Source organism: Molothrus ater, chromosome 7 (genome assembly GCF_012460135.2).
Source record: "Molothrus ater isolate BHLD 08-10-18 breed brown headed cowbird chromosome 7, BPBGC_Mater_1.1, whole genome shotgun sequence".
NCBI lineage: Eukaryota > Metazoa > Chordata > Aves > Passeriformes > Icteridae > Molothrus > Molothrus ater.
The window spans coordinates 30,222,980-30,241,418 of record NC_050484.2 but is presented as its reverse complement, the minus strand read 5'-3'; the positions used below and the strand labels follow the sequence as shown (position 1 = coordinate 30,241,418).

Below are 18,439 nucleotides of genomic sequence, written 5' to 3'. Positions count from 1 at the left end.
GGAGATGGGGTGTGTGTTTCTTGCAGGGAGAGTCAGCCTTTAAGTTGTATCTGCACATGTGTAGCAGAGGAAAAGAACAGAGTCATGAGAGTGCTTGAAGCCTGCCTGGTAAAAGTGGTGATGGCCAGCTCAGGGCATCACTCCTGTCTCGACCCGAGCTCAGCATGGGTGGACAGAGCTTTCCTGGACCTACAGAGCTTCTTCCAGTCCCAGCTGGAAAAAATTGATGTGAATTTCAGTAAAATGTAGGAGTGTGTTGCTAAATTGATGAAAATGCCACATTACTGAGCCGTGTCACCTGGAGCAGATCTCCCCTCAGCAACAGCACAGGTCCTCGTTGTTGGATGTGAGGTGTTTACAGAGCTGAGCTGCTGAATGATCCCAAATACCTCTGCTCAGATCAGATAACAGGACAGAAAGGCACAAACCTGCTTATTTCTAAGCCCAGTTTGTGTTTTAAAACTCAGAATTTTCAGTTGTAATTATCTGCAGTTGTGGAAGCTCTCTGCTTTAATTGGCTCACAAACATATTTTTCTTCCCTTGTGGAGAAACAGGACACATGGATTTTATTTCATCTTTGCAGCATGATCTTGGAGGCATGATTATATTTTAAGCAGCTCTTATACGAGTGCCAAAGGCAAATTGACTCTGTGAGTTGACCTCAGCAGCACTGCAGGGACTTGCAAACACTTGTGCTTATTTCTGTGTCTGAGAGCAGGGAAACACGAAGGTGTAAGCAGCGCAACGCTTCCCTTTTCAAGTATCCCAGAAAAATACATAATCTGCCATATGCAGCTGTGGGAAAATATGGGGTTATAAACTCATGTATAACCTAGAGAAGACAGAAGAGAAAGATCAGAAACCTGACAAGTCCAAGGCCATAAATCACAGGAAAAGAAAAAAAAAAAAGCTAAAGAAAATACTATTTTGAATTGTTTTTTGATATCAAGAGTTGAAAGAAGTAAGAACAGTATTGAGTCAGGGTCTGAATTTAAATTTACCAAAGTTGTTGCTACCCTGTGAGCAAATAATGTGGCCAAGTCATGATGTATGGTTATATTTTATAATTGTTTGGGGTTTTTATGGTAGGCATGTGGGATAAAAAGGAAAGTTAACAATTTATGAATACAAATTGTTGTATCTGCATTTATAGTATGGGGACTTTGTTTCTTTTAGGTCAGATTCTTTGCAATACTGAATTCTCATTGTTAGCTTTAGCAGGGGTTATTTCTAGAAAACCCTATAAACTAGTGAAAGAATGAAACTGAAAATTTTAAATCTGTCCTGGCTCATGTACTGTAGCATGTTTTGTGTCCTCCTTTCCCCTAGAAGAAAAAGAAGTTACATTCTTTTAGTTAAGCTATATTTCTTCAGCAGCTTTGTACAGACTTAAAGCTAAGGTTGCCAGCAATCCCTTTTTCTATTAAAGAGATCCCCAAATGAAATATAAAACTGCAAACTGTCACTGAAGTTATGGGAGGTTCCCTTGTGGGATGATTATTTGAGCCTAATAAATTCTGTCTAGCTCCTGAGAAAGAACTGTTGGATATCTGTGGGTGTATAGGGGGTAATTTCTTGACCTACACAGCTCCAAATTAACATCCTAAGGTTTATTTCATGATCAGAAGTACTGCTTTCAAAAAAAAAAAAAAAGTATTCAGGTCCAAGGAGAACATGTGGCTTTTATAGGGAACATTGATTAGCTGTGGAGATGATATCATCTCCCAGATATTTGACTCTCCTGAGTCCCAGAGTGGTACTGTTGGGACTGATGGAGAAACACCCTGTTCCTACTGCCACCAGTGTTAGATGAGAACTGGGGGCTGATAACAAGTGCTGGCTTTTTGCACTGTTCAGCTGCCCCTGCTTTCCTTCTTCCATTCTCAGCCATGGTATGATTATCATTATATTCCAGCTAATGAGAGAAAAACCTTTGAAAATGAGTGCTTATCAATGTCCTTGGTAAGAATGTTGGTTTAATTGTATGCCCATTTTTTTGGAAAGGAGATTCTATAAAACATCTTGATCCAGGAAACATGCACTTAGAAATAGAAATCCAGAAGATACAAGAACAGAAAAGTGGAGAATATTAGCAGAGAAGTGATGTTTGCTTTCCCATCTCAGTAGCACTGCACTTTTAAGAGTAAAAAGAGAAAAGAGGGAGGAAGGTGATGAGTGATTTTATTATGGGGATGATGTTTGGTGTAATCTGTTACTTGGGTTTTTTTTTTCAAATCACTGAAAGCTGGTAGCCATTTCAAAGGTGCATGACTATGAAAAGGCTTCTGTATTCATGCAGGGATGTCTGCAGGTAAATTTGAACTTCCAGCACATGGCTCCCAGATGCCTGAGTGTTAAGGCTGAGTCCTGGAAGGAAGCTTGTACCAAAGCAATCTGGTCCTGATGTGACACCTGGGTGTGAACTGAGTACAGTTCCATGTAGATATCCTTAAGTTTAGCTTAAGGACCAAGACTTGATTATGCTGTAACCATCAGCATAAAGATTGCATGGACATTCATCCATTAGCAGCTGCAAAGCAAGATGCAGAACTCAAATAGTAGGTCATTGTATTGCTGTGTTAAAATTTATGTCCATCTGGATGGCTGGGCTGTCAAACAGATCTCATGTAGAAACCAGTTATGTTGGCTGGCACTCCTTTTCTTTCCAGAATTGTGATGAGTAGCCCATAAAATGTTAAATAGATTAAAACACTTTCTTCCATTTGTTCTCCTAAACCACTGATAATGTTTCACACTCAGTTTCCTTCTGATGTAATACACACAGTGTAACTATATATTAGAGAGCTGCATGGTAATTGCCTGAAAAAGTGATTACCATCTCTTTTCTATATAATTAAGATCAAAGTTTAAATTTCAAATCCTTGATTTTCCTCATTATGGTTCACCTTACTCATTAAAAAAGTTGGAAGATACTCCTCTTGGTAACACATAGGAAATGATTAAGTAAAGACTCTGGCATTTAATCTGGGTAATAAAATCAGAGCTGATAATCATTCTTTATTTTGCCTTGATCATAATTAACCTCATTCCTTCAAATGTATAGATAATGTATCTTAAATATCAGTATCTATTATTTAATGCCATTTAAAGTTGCCCAATATGTAAGTTGATATTGTAAAACTGAGTCAATTAAAAGATTGTCCTGGTATTTGAGGGGGATTTATTTGTTTACTTATTTTTTTATATTTTGGTCATAAGTAGGGGTTGATTTACCTGGTTTTGAACTGATGAATGTTTTGGGCCTTGCACAAAGAGTCAAACATGTTTATGCCCCCAGTGAAAACACTCTCAGGACTGATAGCAAAATGAGGCAGTAGGGTTGGAAAGTGAATTTTTTGTGCAGCTTTGAAAACAAGCCATTAAAAGACTATAAGAAATATAGACAGGCATAATGCAAATATTGGGAAATATGTGTCTGCTGTCTCTCTGTGGAGGACAGAAGCACACCTCAGATGCTCAGTATCATTTTATAGTGGCAACTGAAGAGTAAAGAGACCTTTTGGTGCTAATAGGTGTTCTGATATGTACCTCAATGGAAATAACTTTAAATGCTTATCACAGACTATTTATATGGACATTCTTAAAAATAAACTAGCCACTGGAAAATTGCTTCCTAAAGCAATATATCAAACAATCCATCATGCAGGGCTGGACAATATGTAGTGTTTAAACTCTGAGCCCAAAAGTAGCCAAGCTGTGACCTCCAAAAGGAGCTTAAGAAACCAACACTGTCAGTTCTCACCCACTGAGAGACTTGCTGAGGTTCTGTTTGTTGTCCCCTTTTTATTGGAAGAATTCACTTTGATTTAAAACACTTTTTTTGTTTTAAGCAGTTTCTGGCTCAGAGAAGGGCTTATAACTGTAATGGTGCTTCTCCTATTCCTAAGTGTCTAGAAATATAACATATAGATATCTATATCCATCAGATGTGTGTATAACCTAGATATAGAACATGTATAAATCAAACGTGATTACTGTGTTAGTTTTGTTCTCATATTTAAAGGGAGGAAAGCAGGCTGACTCACAATGTTTTCACTTGTGTGGAATGTATTAATCTGTTGGAAGGTTACCTAGTCAAACATGGGTATTACTATGTATTATTGTGCAAAGTTGGAATAACTTCCTAATAATTGTAACTGGTCCGAGGCTCATTGGAAGTAATGACAAATACTTACATTGGAAGTAATGATAAATACTTAGTGAAAACATCTGTGTCAATGTGAAGTGCTTCTGAAAACCTTGCTCTGTGCAGTGAGCAGATATGGGAAGTATTGTTCTGCTCCTTATTGCAAATAATAATGATTATATACTTCCTGAGTATATACTTTTCTGCAGAGCTCACTTGACAGTATTTGCAGACTCATTGCTTCACAATCTTAGTAATTAGTATAATCATAACTGAATTGGTTAAGAACAGCAAAAAAAATACCCTTCTTTTTTTTTTTATAAAGCCAAGTATAAGCCTGATGTGCAAGATAATGGTAAATCAAGCATAACATGTTGTGGCTGAGTCTGTTACCAAGTAATCCTGATTTCAGTGCATGATTTAGCAACTGAATAGATAGGTCTGACTGAATTTGAGAACACACACGTTCATCATATGCTTGCTAATTAACTGAGTGATTTACCTTGAAGATGGTCTGTGTTATCCCACAGCCAAAGCCAGATACTGAATCAGCACATTATTGTATTTATAAGACAGGACTTATTGGAGGATATTTTTTCTCTCTTTCCTCCCCAGGGTTTACGTAAGTAAAGTTTACATAAGTATTTGGCAAAATAATAATTTCTGTCTTCATCTTTCTTTCACCTTAGACAGGATATTCCCACAGACCATCCAATTTAATTTCCATACAGCCAGCACAGACACTTCTACATTTTAATTTGCATTCCACTGGCAGATGCAGCCTGCATAGAACTATTTTGCATTTTGTACAACTTAATGGTAGCCTGTTCTTTTATTCTGTGTTTATCTTGGGGGAAAATAATGACAAACGTCCCTTTTAAAACTGACATTTTATTTTCTTTGTAAGGAAAATAGTGTATTTGGCTTCAAAGAAAAATCTTATTGTTCTTCTAAAAACTGCATTCTCCCATTCTATTTCACCTTTTGTGCTGTAAACCACCTTTTTTTTTGTCATAAAATAGACTTATCACTCCTGCCTGCATCCATTTCTTCGTATGAATTTTGATGGAGAAAATAGAATTTTCTCCAGTGTATGCTTTAGTCTTCTTTGTAGTGTATTTCAAAAAATCTATTCAAGAATACAATAATGCAATTATTTTTGTTTTCTCAGGTGACATCCTTCTTAATAGTATTATATATCCTACAAAATGGTAATCAGGATGCTGAATGAATTTACCTCATTGTGTGTTCAGTGAGACTTGACAAATTCTGCATGAGCCTTCCCAGAAGTGAGCTAGCCATTAGTGATTTTGTCTGGGGTTTTTTCCTTCACTTTATTATAAGCAGCACTACCTGCTTTAATTTTCTGTGTCCTTCAGCAAAATGTATTCAGGTACTGGCAGCACCGCAGCACAATGGTTATAAAGTTAAAGAAATTCTTTTGCTGCAGGGCTTGCAGCCCTAATGGGATGGTATTGATGGAAGTGACAGTAGCTCAGCAGGGTTGCATAACCAACTGAACTCTGCCACGCAGGCTAAATAAAATATCAGAGCTCGGCACAGTGCATCACATTGTCAATAGTCTTCGTTTGTGTCTGGTGTGTTGGTATTTGCAGTGATGAAGCTCCAGGCAGCCAGTTGGTTACAGATAAGTTTCACATTGACTGGGACTCAGTGCTTGTCAACTCTGATAATGTCATCGTAGCTCGATTTGATGGCAGAGGGAGTGGATTTCAAGGCCTCAAGATCCTACAGGAGGTCCATCGGTGCTTAGGATCAGTGGAAGTGAAGGACCAAATAGCAGCTGTAGAGTACGTATGTGCAAACTCTTCTTGTCTTTCACCCTGCCTCCACCTGGATGAATGAGCACTTGGACTAAAGCTGCCCAGAATGTTTTATTTGCATTGTTCATGTTTGGTTTTTAATGCAGTTGCAAATTGTGTAAACCGTAATCCTTCCATTACAAACAGCAAGTAAAAATCAAAGAGGTGTTTTGGGGTTTTTATTTGAGTTGGTGCTTCCTTCTCTTTGATAGAGCGCTCCTGCTCTGTGCAATCCAAATATGCCACCTGAGCTAATTCATATTCCATATATGAATATGATGTCTATATTCATCCATAGATGAATATATGTCTATATTCCATAGGTAAATTTCTTCTGTCCACATTAACATGCAAATACATTTGTGTAACAACATTTTAGGTCTATACCAGAGGATATTGCTCTCATTTAGACCACTAGAACTCCATTTGCTTTGTGCAATTACTCCAGAATTCTGTAGTAGAAATGAGAGTATTTTGGCAAATGCCTTTTATTTCTCATTTGCATTATCATTCTTAGACTGATATGATTCTACCAGCTGCAGAAAAGAGTAATTTCTGTCTGTGGAGTAGTTATGCATAGCTTGGACAGCACTCCTTACTCAGGGTGCACATGTCAAAATGCCTCATACCATGGTCTGGATGGATTTTTCCTGGGGTTTCCCAGGGAAAGATGGATTTTAAGCCAGATATTTTTTCTTTTGAAAGGGGTCACTGCTTCACCCATTCCATGAATAAGCAGATGTGTCTGATATTTGCCCTCAGGTTATTCTGTCTTTTCTGTATAAAATTCACCACAGATGATTAATGGCTTTGATGAGAGAATTAATTATTTATATAATTATCTAGATTTAAGAAGCTCCATTCACCTTACCTGCCTTTAGCTGGTGCTAGGCACCTGGTCAAAGCCAGTCATTTAAGCTCTAGACAGTGGAAAATCCTGGCATTTCTGAGGGATAACTCTCCCCAGACTGAGAGAAGTTTCCAACATGTGTAGGAGTGCTAAAGGGTATCTCTCTTCTCTCCATTAACTGAAAAGCAGATGTAAATGGATAATTTAGACAAGATGCTTAAATTCAGATATCTAAATTAGGTGAGATTGGCCAAACACCAACTGTTTGCCTTAGGAGAAAGGAATTAGGAAACAAATCACATTTCCCAGTGCAGTACTACTTGCATGGCAATTTCTTAATGCACAAATAATGTTATTTACATACTATATTCAGAAAGTAAAATCCACTATTTTACTTTGACAAAATTAAAAAATAAACTTCTTTTCCTTCCAGATCACTTCTGAAACAGCCCTTCATTGATCCTAAGAGACTGGGCATATTTGGAAAGGTAATGTGCAAAAATAGCAGGCTATATCATCATGGTTATTTAAGAAAGTGCTGTCAGTTCATAAACAAATATATATAAATATTTTCCAAAGACAATTTTAGTTATTAAAACAGGGAGGAAAAGCCATCCATAGTTTACTGTCTGTTCTGTACAGTATTTTTTTCTCAGAACAGGTATTTAAGTCAATAAAATCATTTTTATGCTATAACACTATTTGCATTTCAGAATCTGAAGGAGAAAGTATTTGTTAAAAATTCTGCTTTCTGCTTTCTTTAGAAATTTTTAATAGGGACTTGGGTTTTGTGAAAGCTTGTTTATTACAGTTTTATGTTTGGGCTGCAGTTAAATTGACAATGTTGTCCTGTAAAGTACAAGTTTTATATCTGAATGTTTTACTGACCCTTGAGCTTAGCTGAGCACCTACCCTGTGGTACTGTCAGCAAGCTCCTTGTTGCACCAGTGAGAAATCTTGCCTTTGCTGTTTTATCAGCTGTGTGTCATTGCCCCTAGCATGAGATACAACGAGGCAAAGGCTCGACTTTTAGTAGCAAATTAATCAGCATTTTACTGATGTCTATTAAAAAGGAGCAATTGGAAACACCCCACAACTGCTGCTTCATCTATGAACCGGCATGTGCAACCTTTTAAATTTGTTAAATTGTTTGGGTTTTTTTTTATTATTAAAAATGAAGCTGTTTTCTGCCTTTGAGCTCAAAGCAGTAACAAACCCTGATCAAGTACGCCCCAGTTATCACTTTTAAGAGCAGCATGTGTTTCTCCATGAAGTGCCTTAGTTCTCACTCTGCTGCTGAGCTGCTGCACAGCCTCAGGCAAGTCATTTAACCTGCATGTCTCAGCCTGTCTGGATGCAGGATGAGGAGATTGACATTTACCTCCTGCATGGTAGCATTTTGAGGACTGGCTGATGTTTGTGACTGTTATTAACATTTCACATGAACATGACCTTCCTCAAAGATCTGAGCTCCTGCTGTACTCCTTGAGCTAAGAAAGAAACTCTCAGTGCAAGAATGGGTCAAAACCAGTATTTGGGTTGTAAGGGAGCAGCCAGAGATTTTCCAGCTGGGGATGTACAAGCAGGGCCAATTTCATGCACCACATGATCGTGGCACACACTTCTGCTCAGGTTTTAATGCTTGTTGCCAATCTATGTGAAAGTACACAGGCATAGAAGCATCAACATTTCTCCATATCCTCTTCCCCTTTCAATCCTTTGATTGAAAATACTGTTTCTGGAATGAAATCCCTGAGCAGCCAGAATTGCTTGGTTTTGCCTGCAGAAATTCTTTTCATTGCTACTTGAAAATTCCCACTTGTTTTCTGCCAGATTTGTCAGTATCTTTTTTCCTATGAGTGATGTGACGAGACAGTTACTGAAGAGCATGCCTGTAACCATGGCTTTACATATCTGCCAAGACCTACCCCCAATTCTGTTTTCTTTCACAAAATGTTGTTGATTGCCATATTCCTGCATTTATTTTCTGAAAGCGGTGTTGAGGAATGAAGAGTGGGAAATTCAATAAGCTTTCAACACTGCTTTGAATTCAGGGAAATTTCCCCTTTCCAAGTTAACCTTTCAGGGTTGTTTTTTTTACTGTCAAAAGAAAAAAAAGCCATAAAATTTAAAAGTTAGTTTTATAATTAACAATAAAAATATATTTAACCACTTCTTAGGGTTAATTGTATTTTTCCTCCACTCTGCTTGTTTTAGAGTCAATTAAAAATCTTTTTTTGAACTCGTTTCTTTAAATCACGTACAAGAACATGATAAAGAAACAAGGATTTTTTTTTTCTTTCTATGCATTAAATTTGCTGTACTGATGGAAACAGAATATGCACTTTGCTTGAAAATAAATTGACTTTGTAATGGCTTAGTGTTGATCTCATAAAACTGGATGTGCACACTTTCAGGAAGCTCTCTAAGAGGTTTCAGAGCTATACAGAAGTAAAATTCCTGTCACAATTGGTGATGGCAATGAGGCACAAGAGTAACAAGACTGTCCAGAAGGGCACAGTGGGGTGAATTTCCAGGCAATCTGCCAACTCCCCCTTGCTTATCTCTGTGAGGGGTGCAAGCCTAAGTGATGCCTGATCCAAGGGTCTGAGCTGTTAGACAGCCAAGTGTGGTTCCATGGAGTTTGTGGTTTTATTCATGGAAGTGAAAAGAGAGTTTAAAAATAAGTTGCAATTCTACAGCCAACGTCTTTCTTGAAAATGTGGCAATTAGGCTGCAACCCCAGAAACCCAGCAGGTGAGTGAGGCAGCACATGTTCTTGCATCAGGGAATATGGAATAGCAATGTCACTGTGAAATGCTTCTAAGAATTTATAAATAACTCACTCTGTAATGTTTTTGTCCTGGAAAGCCTGGCTGGAAGGAAGGACACAGGCACAAAGGGAAGAAACTCTCAGGAGAATTAAACAAGCTCTTAATGAAAGCATGGAATAAATAAAAAATAACCTGGCAATACCTATCCTTGGATTAAAATTGTACTGTGGAGCTGGACAAGGCTGGGCAAGACACAAACAGAATATTAAACAAAAGTAAAAGCAGAGGAAACCCAGAGGCAGAGGAAAGTTGCTATTCTTTTAAGCTCTTTGAATTACACAAATTACAGATGCCCACTCAGAAATTCTGTCTTAGGTGAACAGATCTGGATGGCTCTTGGCCCCCTGGACTAAAATTTGTATGGGAAAGGAGTAACTCAGTTCCCTACACATTTCCTTTGAAAATCCAGCTCCTATTTGGTATTTTCTTCAGTATGTCCATCCCTTAATATGGATTGATTGCAGAGAACAAGAAACCTCTTTACTTAATATTTCTTAAAGAAGGTTAAAGGGTTTTCCAATATTGCCACTCTTCCACAGAAATAATCTGTTCAATAAATATTTAGACATGAAGAACAGGAACAGGCAGCATTTGTAAAAGTCTGTGAGAAAACTGTAAGCACTTGATGCATTATCTTTTTTTGGATCAGCTGGTGTTTTGCATTATATTTTCCCTGTCATGGGATAATTTTGTCTTCCTGAAATGTGTTGTGCCAAACACAAAACGACAAAAACAACAAAGTACTTGAAGAAATACCAATTTTTCAGTACCAATGAAGGGAAAACAGATGGCAAGTAGAGAAATTTGAGGAGCCTGTAATATACGACTAAATCATTGATTCCAGGAACCACATTCAGAATTCCATTTTCTGTGAGTCTAGAATGATTACAGGTGTACAGAAGTGTATTGCCAGTGTCATTTCAAGGAAATCTGTGGTTTCAAGTTAAAGCTTTCAAAAAGGTTTCATGACTCTCTGGTATCAGCTGTTCCAGGGGAGATGTGTTAGACTTCAGGGATGGTGAAGAAATGTTCAATACTCATTAACTGCATAGATTAAAAGTCATGATCAGGTCAATGGGATCTTTATGCACCCTTAAACCATAAAAATTATACCACTGGATTAGCACAGTGGCCTTTAGCTTTATTTTTGCTAGAATGAAATAAATAAACCAAAATTTCCATCCCATTGTTAGGGATATGGTGGCTACATTACATCAATGATCCTGAAATCCAGCGAGCGGCTCTTCAAGTGTGGAGCTGTGGTGGCACCAATCACAGATATGAAGTTATATGGTGAGTAATCCCTGACCTAAACCTGTGTGATACTTTATTCAAAAGACCTTTTATTCATGGAGCTGCTGTATCTTAACTAAGGGCAGATAACATAACAATGTTAGTGAGATTTCAGCTCACTGTCGTGGTCTCTCCTGTAAATGAAAGTAAAGCTGACACTGGGACACTTCACCAAAACCCACAACACACTTGTTATTACTGACAGCACTGATTTTGCAGTTACCTCATTTCTTAAGAATCCTTTATGTATATCAGCATGAATCAAATCTTTTATTAGGAATGAATCCTTTAAGGTTCACAGTGAATTCCCTACAATATCAGTCATATTGTCATCCAGTCACAGGTTATTTGGTTCTGTATGTAAAGTTTTGGGCACTGTGATACACAGGAAACCAGACCAGATTATTTTAATGGTCTGTTATACTTTCTTTGGGGTTTAGCATGTGTTTTCTTTTGGGTTTGGGTTTTTTTGTTTGGGGTTGGTTTTTTGTGGTGTTTTTTTTTTTTTTTCCTATTTTAACTATTTAAAAGTGGGTTTAAATATTGCATCAAAATGATACATTCTGTGTCTCTAAATGAACATCTTGACTTCATGGCTTAAATAGCTTCTGAAATTATGGGTTTTAGAATAGAAATAAGTTGAAATTCACAAGATTTGTTGTTTTGTTTTGTTTTTATTTTTACAGCATCAGCTTTTTCAGAAAGATACCTTGGGATTCCATCAAAAGATGAAATCACCTATCAGGTAAGTTAGCATAAATAAGTAACTTAAAATGACCATTTTACTCTTAAAATGCAATTCGATCACAGCTTTGTGTGTGTTTGTTCACTAGGCATCCAGTGTATTACACAATCTTCATGGTTTAAAAGAAGTGGATTTGCTAATAGTTCATGGGACAGCTGATGGTAAGTATTTACAGATGCAGCTAATTTGGAGTCAGAGCTTCTAATAGGCAGGTGTTGAAGAGCTGATGAGGCACACACCTAGCAAGTACATTTGCAGTTTCTTTTTCCCTCTGATAGGATTTTTTATTTTGTTTCAACTGTCAATTCTAACTCTGAACTGGTGAAGCTTTTCTTTTTTTGCTGAGGATTTGCACCTTTTAGGTGCTGTATGTTCTAATTTGTTTAAATCTTGTGGACCACTGTGATGCTAGTGAAAGGTATTACATGAATAATTAATAGTACAACATACATTTTTAATGTTTTCTTAAATTCATACAAATTCTGCAGAACTATCAGTACAGCTGGTGAAGTACATCAGCAAATGGGAAGTTAATCTTTTCATCTAAGTAATTACAAGGTACTTGCAAACCTTCTGAAGCTACACAGAACCTTTTAATAGCACCAATACTTTCAGCAGTAGATTAAAACAGAGAATGAGTAACACAGGGTAAATTCTAGCACTTTAGATGGAATCATAAGATGTATGAATTGAGATAATTTGTAATTGCAGATTTCACTGCAGTGTATTATCCTGAACTTTCTTAACTGATGTCTAAAGAATGAGCTTTGATGCAGGCACAAATTACAGTGATGCAAACAGCTGCTCTGTACAGACTGACATGCCTACTTCTTCCCCAGTATTTTCTGGTGGATGTGGGATAATACAAGGTTTCTTACTCAGTCTGAAGAGATAACTGCCTCTCAGTGGCAAGGGCCAAGGGGACAGTGCCCATGCACAGCTGGCACAGTGCCAGCCCATCATCCCTGACTTGCCAAACCCATTTTATGGATCCAAAGTGCAACCAGAGGGGTGCAAACCCTGTCCAGTGCTTCTCCCCAGAGCACAGCAGGGAGGGTTGAAAATAAACTGGGTGACTGAGGAGGCATGAGGGGCTCAGGTTTTACTGATTGCAACAGGCAGCAGCAATTTCTGCCCCTCTGAACCGAGCTGGAGGGAACTGGGGCTTTGGTGATGTCTGAGCAGTGCAGGGTGCTCTGGCCTGGCAGTGTGATTGTCTGCTGTTCCTGCTCAATATCACATCTAGTGACACTGCCCAGACCACTTGCAGCCTAAACTCTGCAGGGTTAGACATGGTAATCATGGCTTTGCCACACAAAGATCAGGTTACTGATAGGTTCCAGAAAGTCCATTACCTAAGGAGTATGGGGTTTAATGACCCCGTGCGAGCAATAGAAAATGCAGCGTGCTTTCTTTCCAGCAAATTAGAAGATGCCATGATGTTCAAACAGAATGGTTTTACACATCTCTAAGCTATCACAGTATGTGTAAATCAAGGGTAAACAGAGGAGTCCTCACTAAATGACAAGTGTGGCTTCCCCTGGGGCTTCCAGCTCCTTCTCCAAAACCTCTGCTCTAACACCCTGTTGCTGCTGGGGCTGGCCTTGGAAATAGTCAGCTTCAGATCCAGTAATTACAGAGCCTGGAAATGTTTTCAGCCAAAGCTGTGTAACAGATAAGTATTTCACATTCCTGTAGCTGTTTCTAATAATATCAAATGTTTTCTTGCAGCTAAAGTTCACTTCCAGCATTCAGCAGAACTAATTAAGCGTCTAATAAAAGCTGGGGCTAATTACACTATGCAGGTATGTGCACCTGTGACTTTTCCTATAAACATAGTTGAACATTTAACCTCCTATTGCTATTTCTTCACTGCAAAGGATCCTCTCTACCACAACACAGTGGTATTTCCTCAATTTGCAGTTAGAACTCTTTTTAATCCTATTTTTTCTCACTGTTTGTATGGATATCAGGAGCTGTATCATCTTGTTCTCCTGAGCTCTTTCTCCTCTCTCTCATCTTTCTCTTTTCTACCTGTTTATCCTACAATTATACAAAGTGCTCTGGAATCCATGGACACCCTTTGTAACATGAAGATGTCACTACTTTGGGTTCCTTTTTACCTAAAAAGGTATTGGGTCACATGAGAGTAATTTCCCCTTATTTTCAACATTTACATTTTTTGGAAGAGCACGACAGAGCCTCTGACAAGGTACAGGCTTGCATGGGACGCACCTGGAGCACATGGATGCTGCTGGCAGAGAGTTTTGGTTGAATCAGTCTCTCCAAATATTCCTGATGCTTGTTGGCCATTGCAAACCTTGACCCTGCTGGGCTTAAGGTGATCTGTAGTTTGCACTGGAGTGTGAGCTCCTGTCAGGGAGGAGGTGGCAGAAAGGGGCTTGGTGCCACTTGGGGAAGCAAAAAGGACTTTAAATATAGAACTGTTCCTGATACCAATGTGGTTTCAGCTGAGGTGATGTGAAGGCCTGTGGAGAGAGGAAGAAGCAGAAATGACAGTTCTCCCAGAGGAGCCCTGTTGAGCTGTTCTCATGCAACCTTCTGATAACCTGGGTTTGAGGAGGCAGCTGAAGCTTTTTGCCTCAGGCCTCCTCAGGTCTCTTGTCTTGTGGCCTGGATTTCTTCATCCAGCCTGCAAATCTTTGCTTAGCCTCATTTGGGAGAAATTCCCAGTGGTATTTTTTTAAGAGTTAAAAATGCCCACATCCACCCAAGGGGAGAGAGAAGATGGGCTTTGGACCAGATAGGAAGATAGTTAAGATATGAATAAAAAGGGTTTTTGCCAAACACAGAATTTGAAATATTGAGAGGTCCTTAAAAGCATGAGGCAATTAATCCTCATGGATGTTAATGGGATTTGGATGCCTAGGCACTATTGAAAATGCCAGCTAAAGTAAACTGTTGTAAGCACAATGGCTGAGGATATATTTTTTTTCACTTCTGCAGATCCCACTGCAGTGGTTGTTTTATGTAAGTTCAAATTCCAAGAGAATGAGTCTTACTTTAGGTTTTATTAGCTTTCCTTGATGCCATAAAACTAATGCTATCATCCTGTTGTCATCTAAAACATGTTGAAGATCAGAGAAAGAAAATTAGAGCCCTAAATATTTGAAAAGCCTTTAAAAACTATTTACTTTTTTTCCTTTCTCCTCTGCCAGATCTATCCGGATGAAGGTCATAACATTGCTTCTGAGAAAAGCAAATATCACCTTTACAGCACAATCCTTGGGTTTTTTAGTGCTTGTTTAAAGGAGGAGACACCAATTTTACCACAGGAACCTGAAGAGGATGAATAAGGAAGCCTATTTGTGTAGTACTGAAGGGGACTTACTCTGCAGCTCAATAAAACCTTAAATAAAAGTGACTGTAAGATTGCAGATTCTGCAGAAGCTCAAGGGCAGCTAAAGGATACCACAGTGGAACAGCACATTTACAGACAATGAGCTAATAAACTGGAATTCAACTACAAAGTCCAAACATATTACCAAGGGACAAAACCTTTACCTTTGTGGAAGGTCAACTGTTGGTTACAGTTTCCTGGAAGAACTTAGTTTTGCATAAGTGTAGGGTTAGTGCATGTTTGTTATGTTAAGCCTCACTGTTGGTTCTGTAAGTGGTTGCTTGTTTTTGTTTTTTTTTTTTAATTTAAATGCACATCTTTATTCATCTTTGCATAAGGCACAACCTATCATAAGTATTATGGCCACTAATATTCTGAAAGGTGAACTGGAATCTAACACTGTAATGTTACAATAAGTGCAATTCTTCTGCTGTCTATTACACGTAAGAAACCACAGAGATAATAAAGGGCACGGTATTTTCTCTAGTTTCTGCTCAAAGGGGATATCGTCTAGTGCATCATATAACATGGTTATTGAAAATTATTTCCCCCACACAATTTAAGCATTTACAATTATTACTGTACCTATTAGTAACCAATAGGGGTCTTTTTGGTGGTGTGCTCTTGGTCTTTATGTATATACCCAGGAATCCCTAAGCAGAAAATCTTTCTGAGCTTGAAGAAACTTTTTCAAGATGTAATTGACAGCTGTATTTAAAACGATATCTGCAATTGAAATCATTCCCCAGTCCAAAATGTAACTATTGTTTCCTTAAAATATGTTTGAGTTGTGTTTTGGTATTGTTTATAGTAGTTAATAGTTTGCTGGTTACACTCTAATTTTAGAATATGCTACTTTGTCACATGTAAATTAGATACATAAATATTAAATTATAGTTTCAGATAAAGAAAGTTTATTAACAATGTATAATGCCATTGAGTAATACTTTACTCCTCAAATGAGGACCTATTTTGTACAGTGCATCTTCCTTTCCTCCCGTCTGCTCTCAGAGGTAATTCTGATGTTCATCACGGCGGTGACGTAGCTCCAACACACCTTTAGTTCTTATTCCAATGCTGCTCATTCAGTCTCATGCAACAAGATTTAGCTTAACAGCATCACAGAGGAATGAAATGTTTTTCATTCAAGGCAAAGGAAGATCTGACAGATTAGATTTTATTATTTATTCAGAGGGAGAGCCCCTTGTGCATCCATTTATTTGCCAGGGTGAAGTACAGCAATAGAAATTGAAACTATGAAATAAACAAGGCAGCCAGGTTGGGTCTGCAGAATATTAACTCTGATCATGGAAAGCAAGTACAGTGTGGGTTTAATTTGGGATTTCTTCCTGAAGGTATGTGAAAACTCCTGACAGATGCTGTGCCACTTATAGGGTAATAGCTGTAGTTTTCTTATTTCTGGATATATTCCAAATACTTTCCTATATAGTTAAGGTTTAATTTCTTGCAAGACTAAAATGAAAGTAATTTTTGAAGGTAAATATGCTATTTAAGATGTAAAGTTCTGCATATTTTATGAGAATGACAGTTGTTTTTAATGTAATGAAAAATCACCTGAAGCTTTTTTACTCATCACTTCCTTCTGGAATATTTTCTTTCACTGTTAGGATTTTTTTTATGATGCAAATAATTAATTTGTCTGAAAGGCGTGGTTTTATGGAACACTGAAAAGTCTCTTGTCTTTTAATGTTTAGTAATTCTCTCATTTTGTTAGCAATGTTCAACTATTTTTCAATTAGTTTAATACAGTTTTAATGTGCAATGATATCTTGTTTGGGTCCCAGTGTCACCACAAAGTATGGCTTTGCTTTGTGGTATTTATAGGACATATGGAGTACATATATATAGTGTAGGTAGGGTATAATTTATAGGGGCTACGATGTGCACTACAGTAAGATCACACAAAACAACAACAGAAAAGTAAGAGCAGAAGTCAAACAAGGTTTTGCAAATCCTGTTTTCTATGGAGGAGCGTCGTTTTCAAATCTTCTGTTGGCTGGGACTGCTGCTTTGTGATTTTATAAATGACACCTGTCACTTAATAAACGCTCACCTGACAACACTGCTGCTTCTCCTAACCAGACATGCTCAATGAGCTCCTCATCTAGCTCAGTTCACTGAGGTTTTTCCCAGTTTGAGCCAAATGCACATAAAGGAAACACAGGCTGTGGGCGTGTGCTGAGCACTGGACTTGGCGTGCAGAGGATTTGGGAAAAGGCCAATGCCCCCCAGATGTGCTGGTTGGTGTTCCTCTGCAAAGCAGCCACTCCGTGCTCGTGTTTGCCATGTCTCACACTTGGTTGTGTTAGTTATCTGCAAAAGGAATGCTTGTGTCTCAGCAGTGCTCAGGAAATGTTGTCTCAGATCTTTGGATCCTGCACCTCCTCCTAACTCTGTTTTAGGCCCCCATTCCCAATTCATTCTACCCCAGCATCCCACCTCCAGCTTTCCAGACTTTGAATGTGTCATAGGACATGGCCTTCTGTGGGAATGCCTTTGGCAAGACTGGTGCATTTAAAAAATGTGTTATCTGAAATCTGGGTGGAAATGTGGTATGCTTTTAATGTTTTCATGCTTTCTCACACTGTCCTACAAATACAGATATTTTTATGTAATTGTGTACACAAGGGGGAGCATCAGACACAAATTAATTGCTTTTACTGATATTTTTATGCATGAGTTGAACTCAGATATTGCAAAAGTGTTTGCCAGATGCTAGTTAAACTGAAGAATTTAGTTTAGAATTTAGTAGGATGTCCTTTTACTTTTGCTGATCTGTTGAAATAATCCTTCCACTTACAACACAACTGAAAAGTGCTACCTCTCAGATTCTACATCATAACTAATGGCAATCATGAATTACTCCAGGTGATCTACAGTAGGAGCAAGAGTTAGTACACATTTCACTGAAACAGCACATGTGTAGACTTTTTGTAGCTTATCTGCTGTTAAGCACCATGATGACATTTTAGGTCTGAAAAATTGCTGTTTGATTCAGCTGTCCTTAAAATATGACACTTACTAGAATAAACCTATTTATGTAAAGCTAGGGAATCAGCATATCCATTTACTGCTTGCTAGAGCTTATCTTTACCTTCTTGATTTCCTCGCTCCTTTTTCTGCTACTACAACTTGCAAAATCTATGAAACCTGTAGGTCATATTGAAATTTCAATTATATCACAAAACCAGGCATAACTGCATGCCAATTGGAACACTTTCCTCAGATTGTTGAGTACAAAGAAAGGCTGATTATTTTTTAAAACTAATTTATTTAATCTTTTGGCAGCAAGGATGGAATTATTTATGACCTGGTTCTTTCAATGTCTGCTGTGATTTGCTATAACCAACTACTCCTTGTTGCT

The 18,439-nt window shown here is 38.0% G+C and overlaps 1 protein-coding gene across 2 annotated transcripts in view; it reads left to right on the top strand.

Moving 5' to 3' along the window:
- The window catches only part of DPP10 (dipeptidyl peptidase like 10), a 437,210-nt gene extending 420,073 nt beyond the window's left edge, over positions 1-17,137 (top strand). For both annotated transcript variants that reach the window (XM_036386652.2, XM_036386651.2), the window contains exons 20-26: positions 5,765-5,959; positions 7,255-7,309; positions 10,849-10,948; positions 11,635-11,693; positions 11,782-11,854; positions 13,425-13,498; positions 14,873-17,137. In XM_036386652.2, coding sequence (XP_036242545.1) covers positions 5,765-5,959; positions 7,255-7,309; positions 10,849-10,948; positions 11,635-11,693; positions 11,782-11,854; positions 13,425-13,498; positions 14,873-15,010 — 694 coding nt within the window. In that variant the 3' untranslated portion in view covers positions 15,011-17,137. The remainder of the gene's footprint in view (positions 1-5,764; positions 5,960-7,254; positions 7,310-10,848; positions 10,949-11,634; positions 11,694-11,781; positions 11,855-13,424; positions 13,499-14,872) is intronic.
- Positions 17,138-18,439: the final 1,302 nt, after the last annotated feature.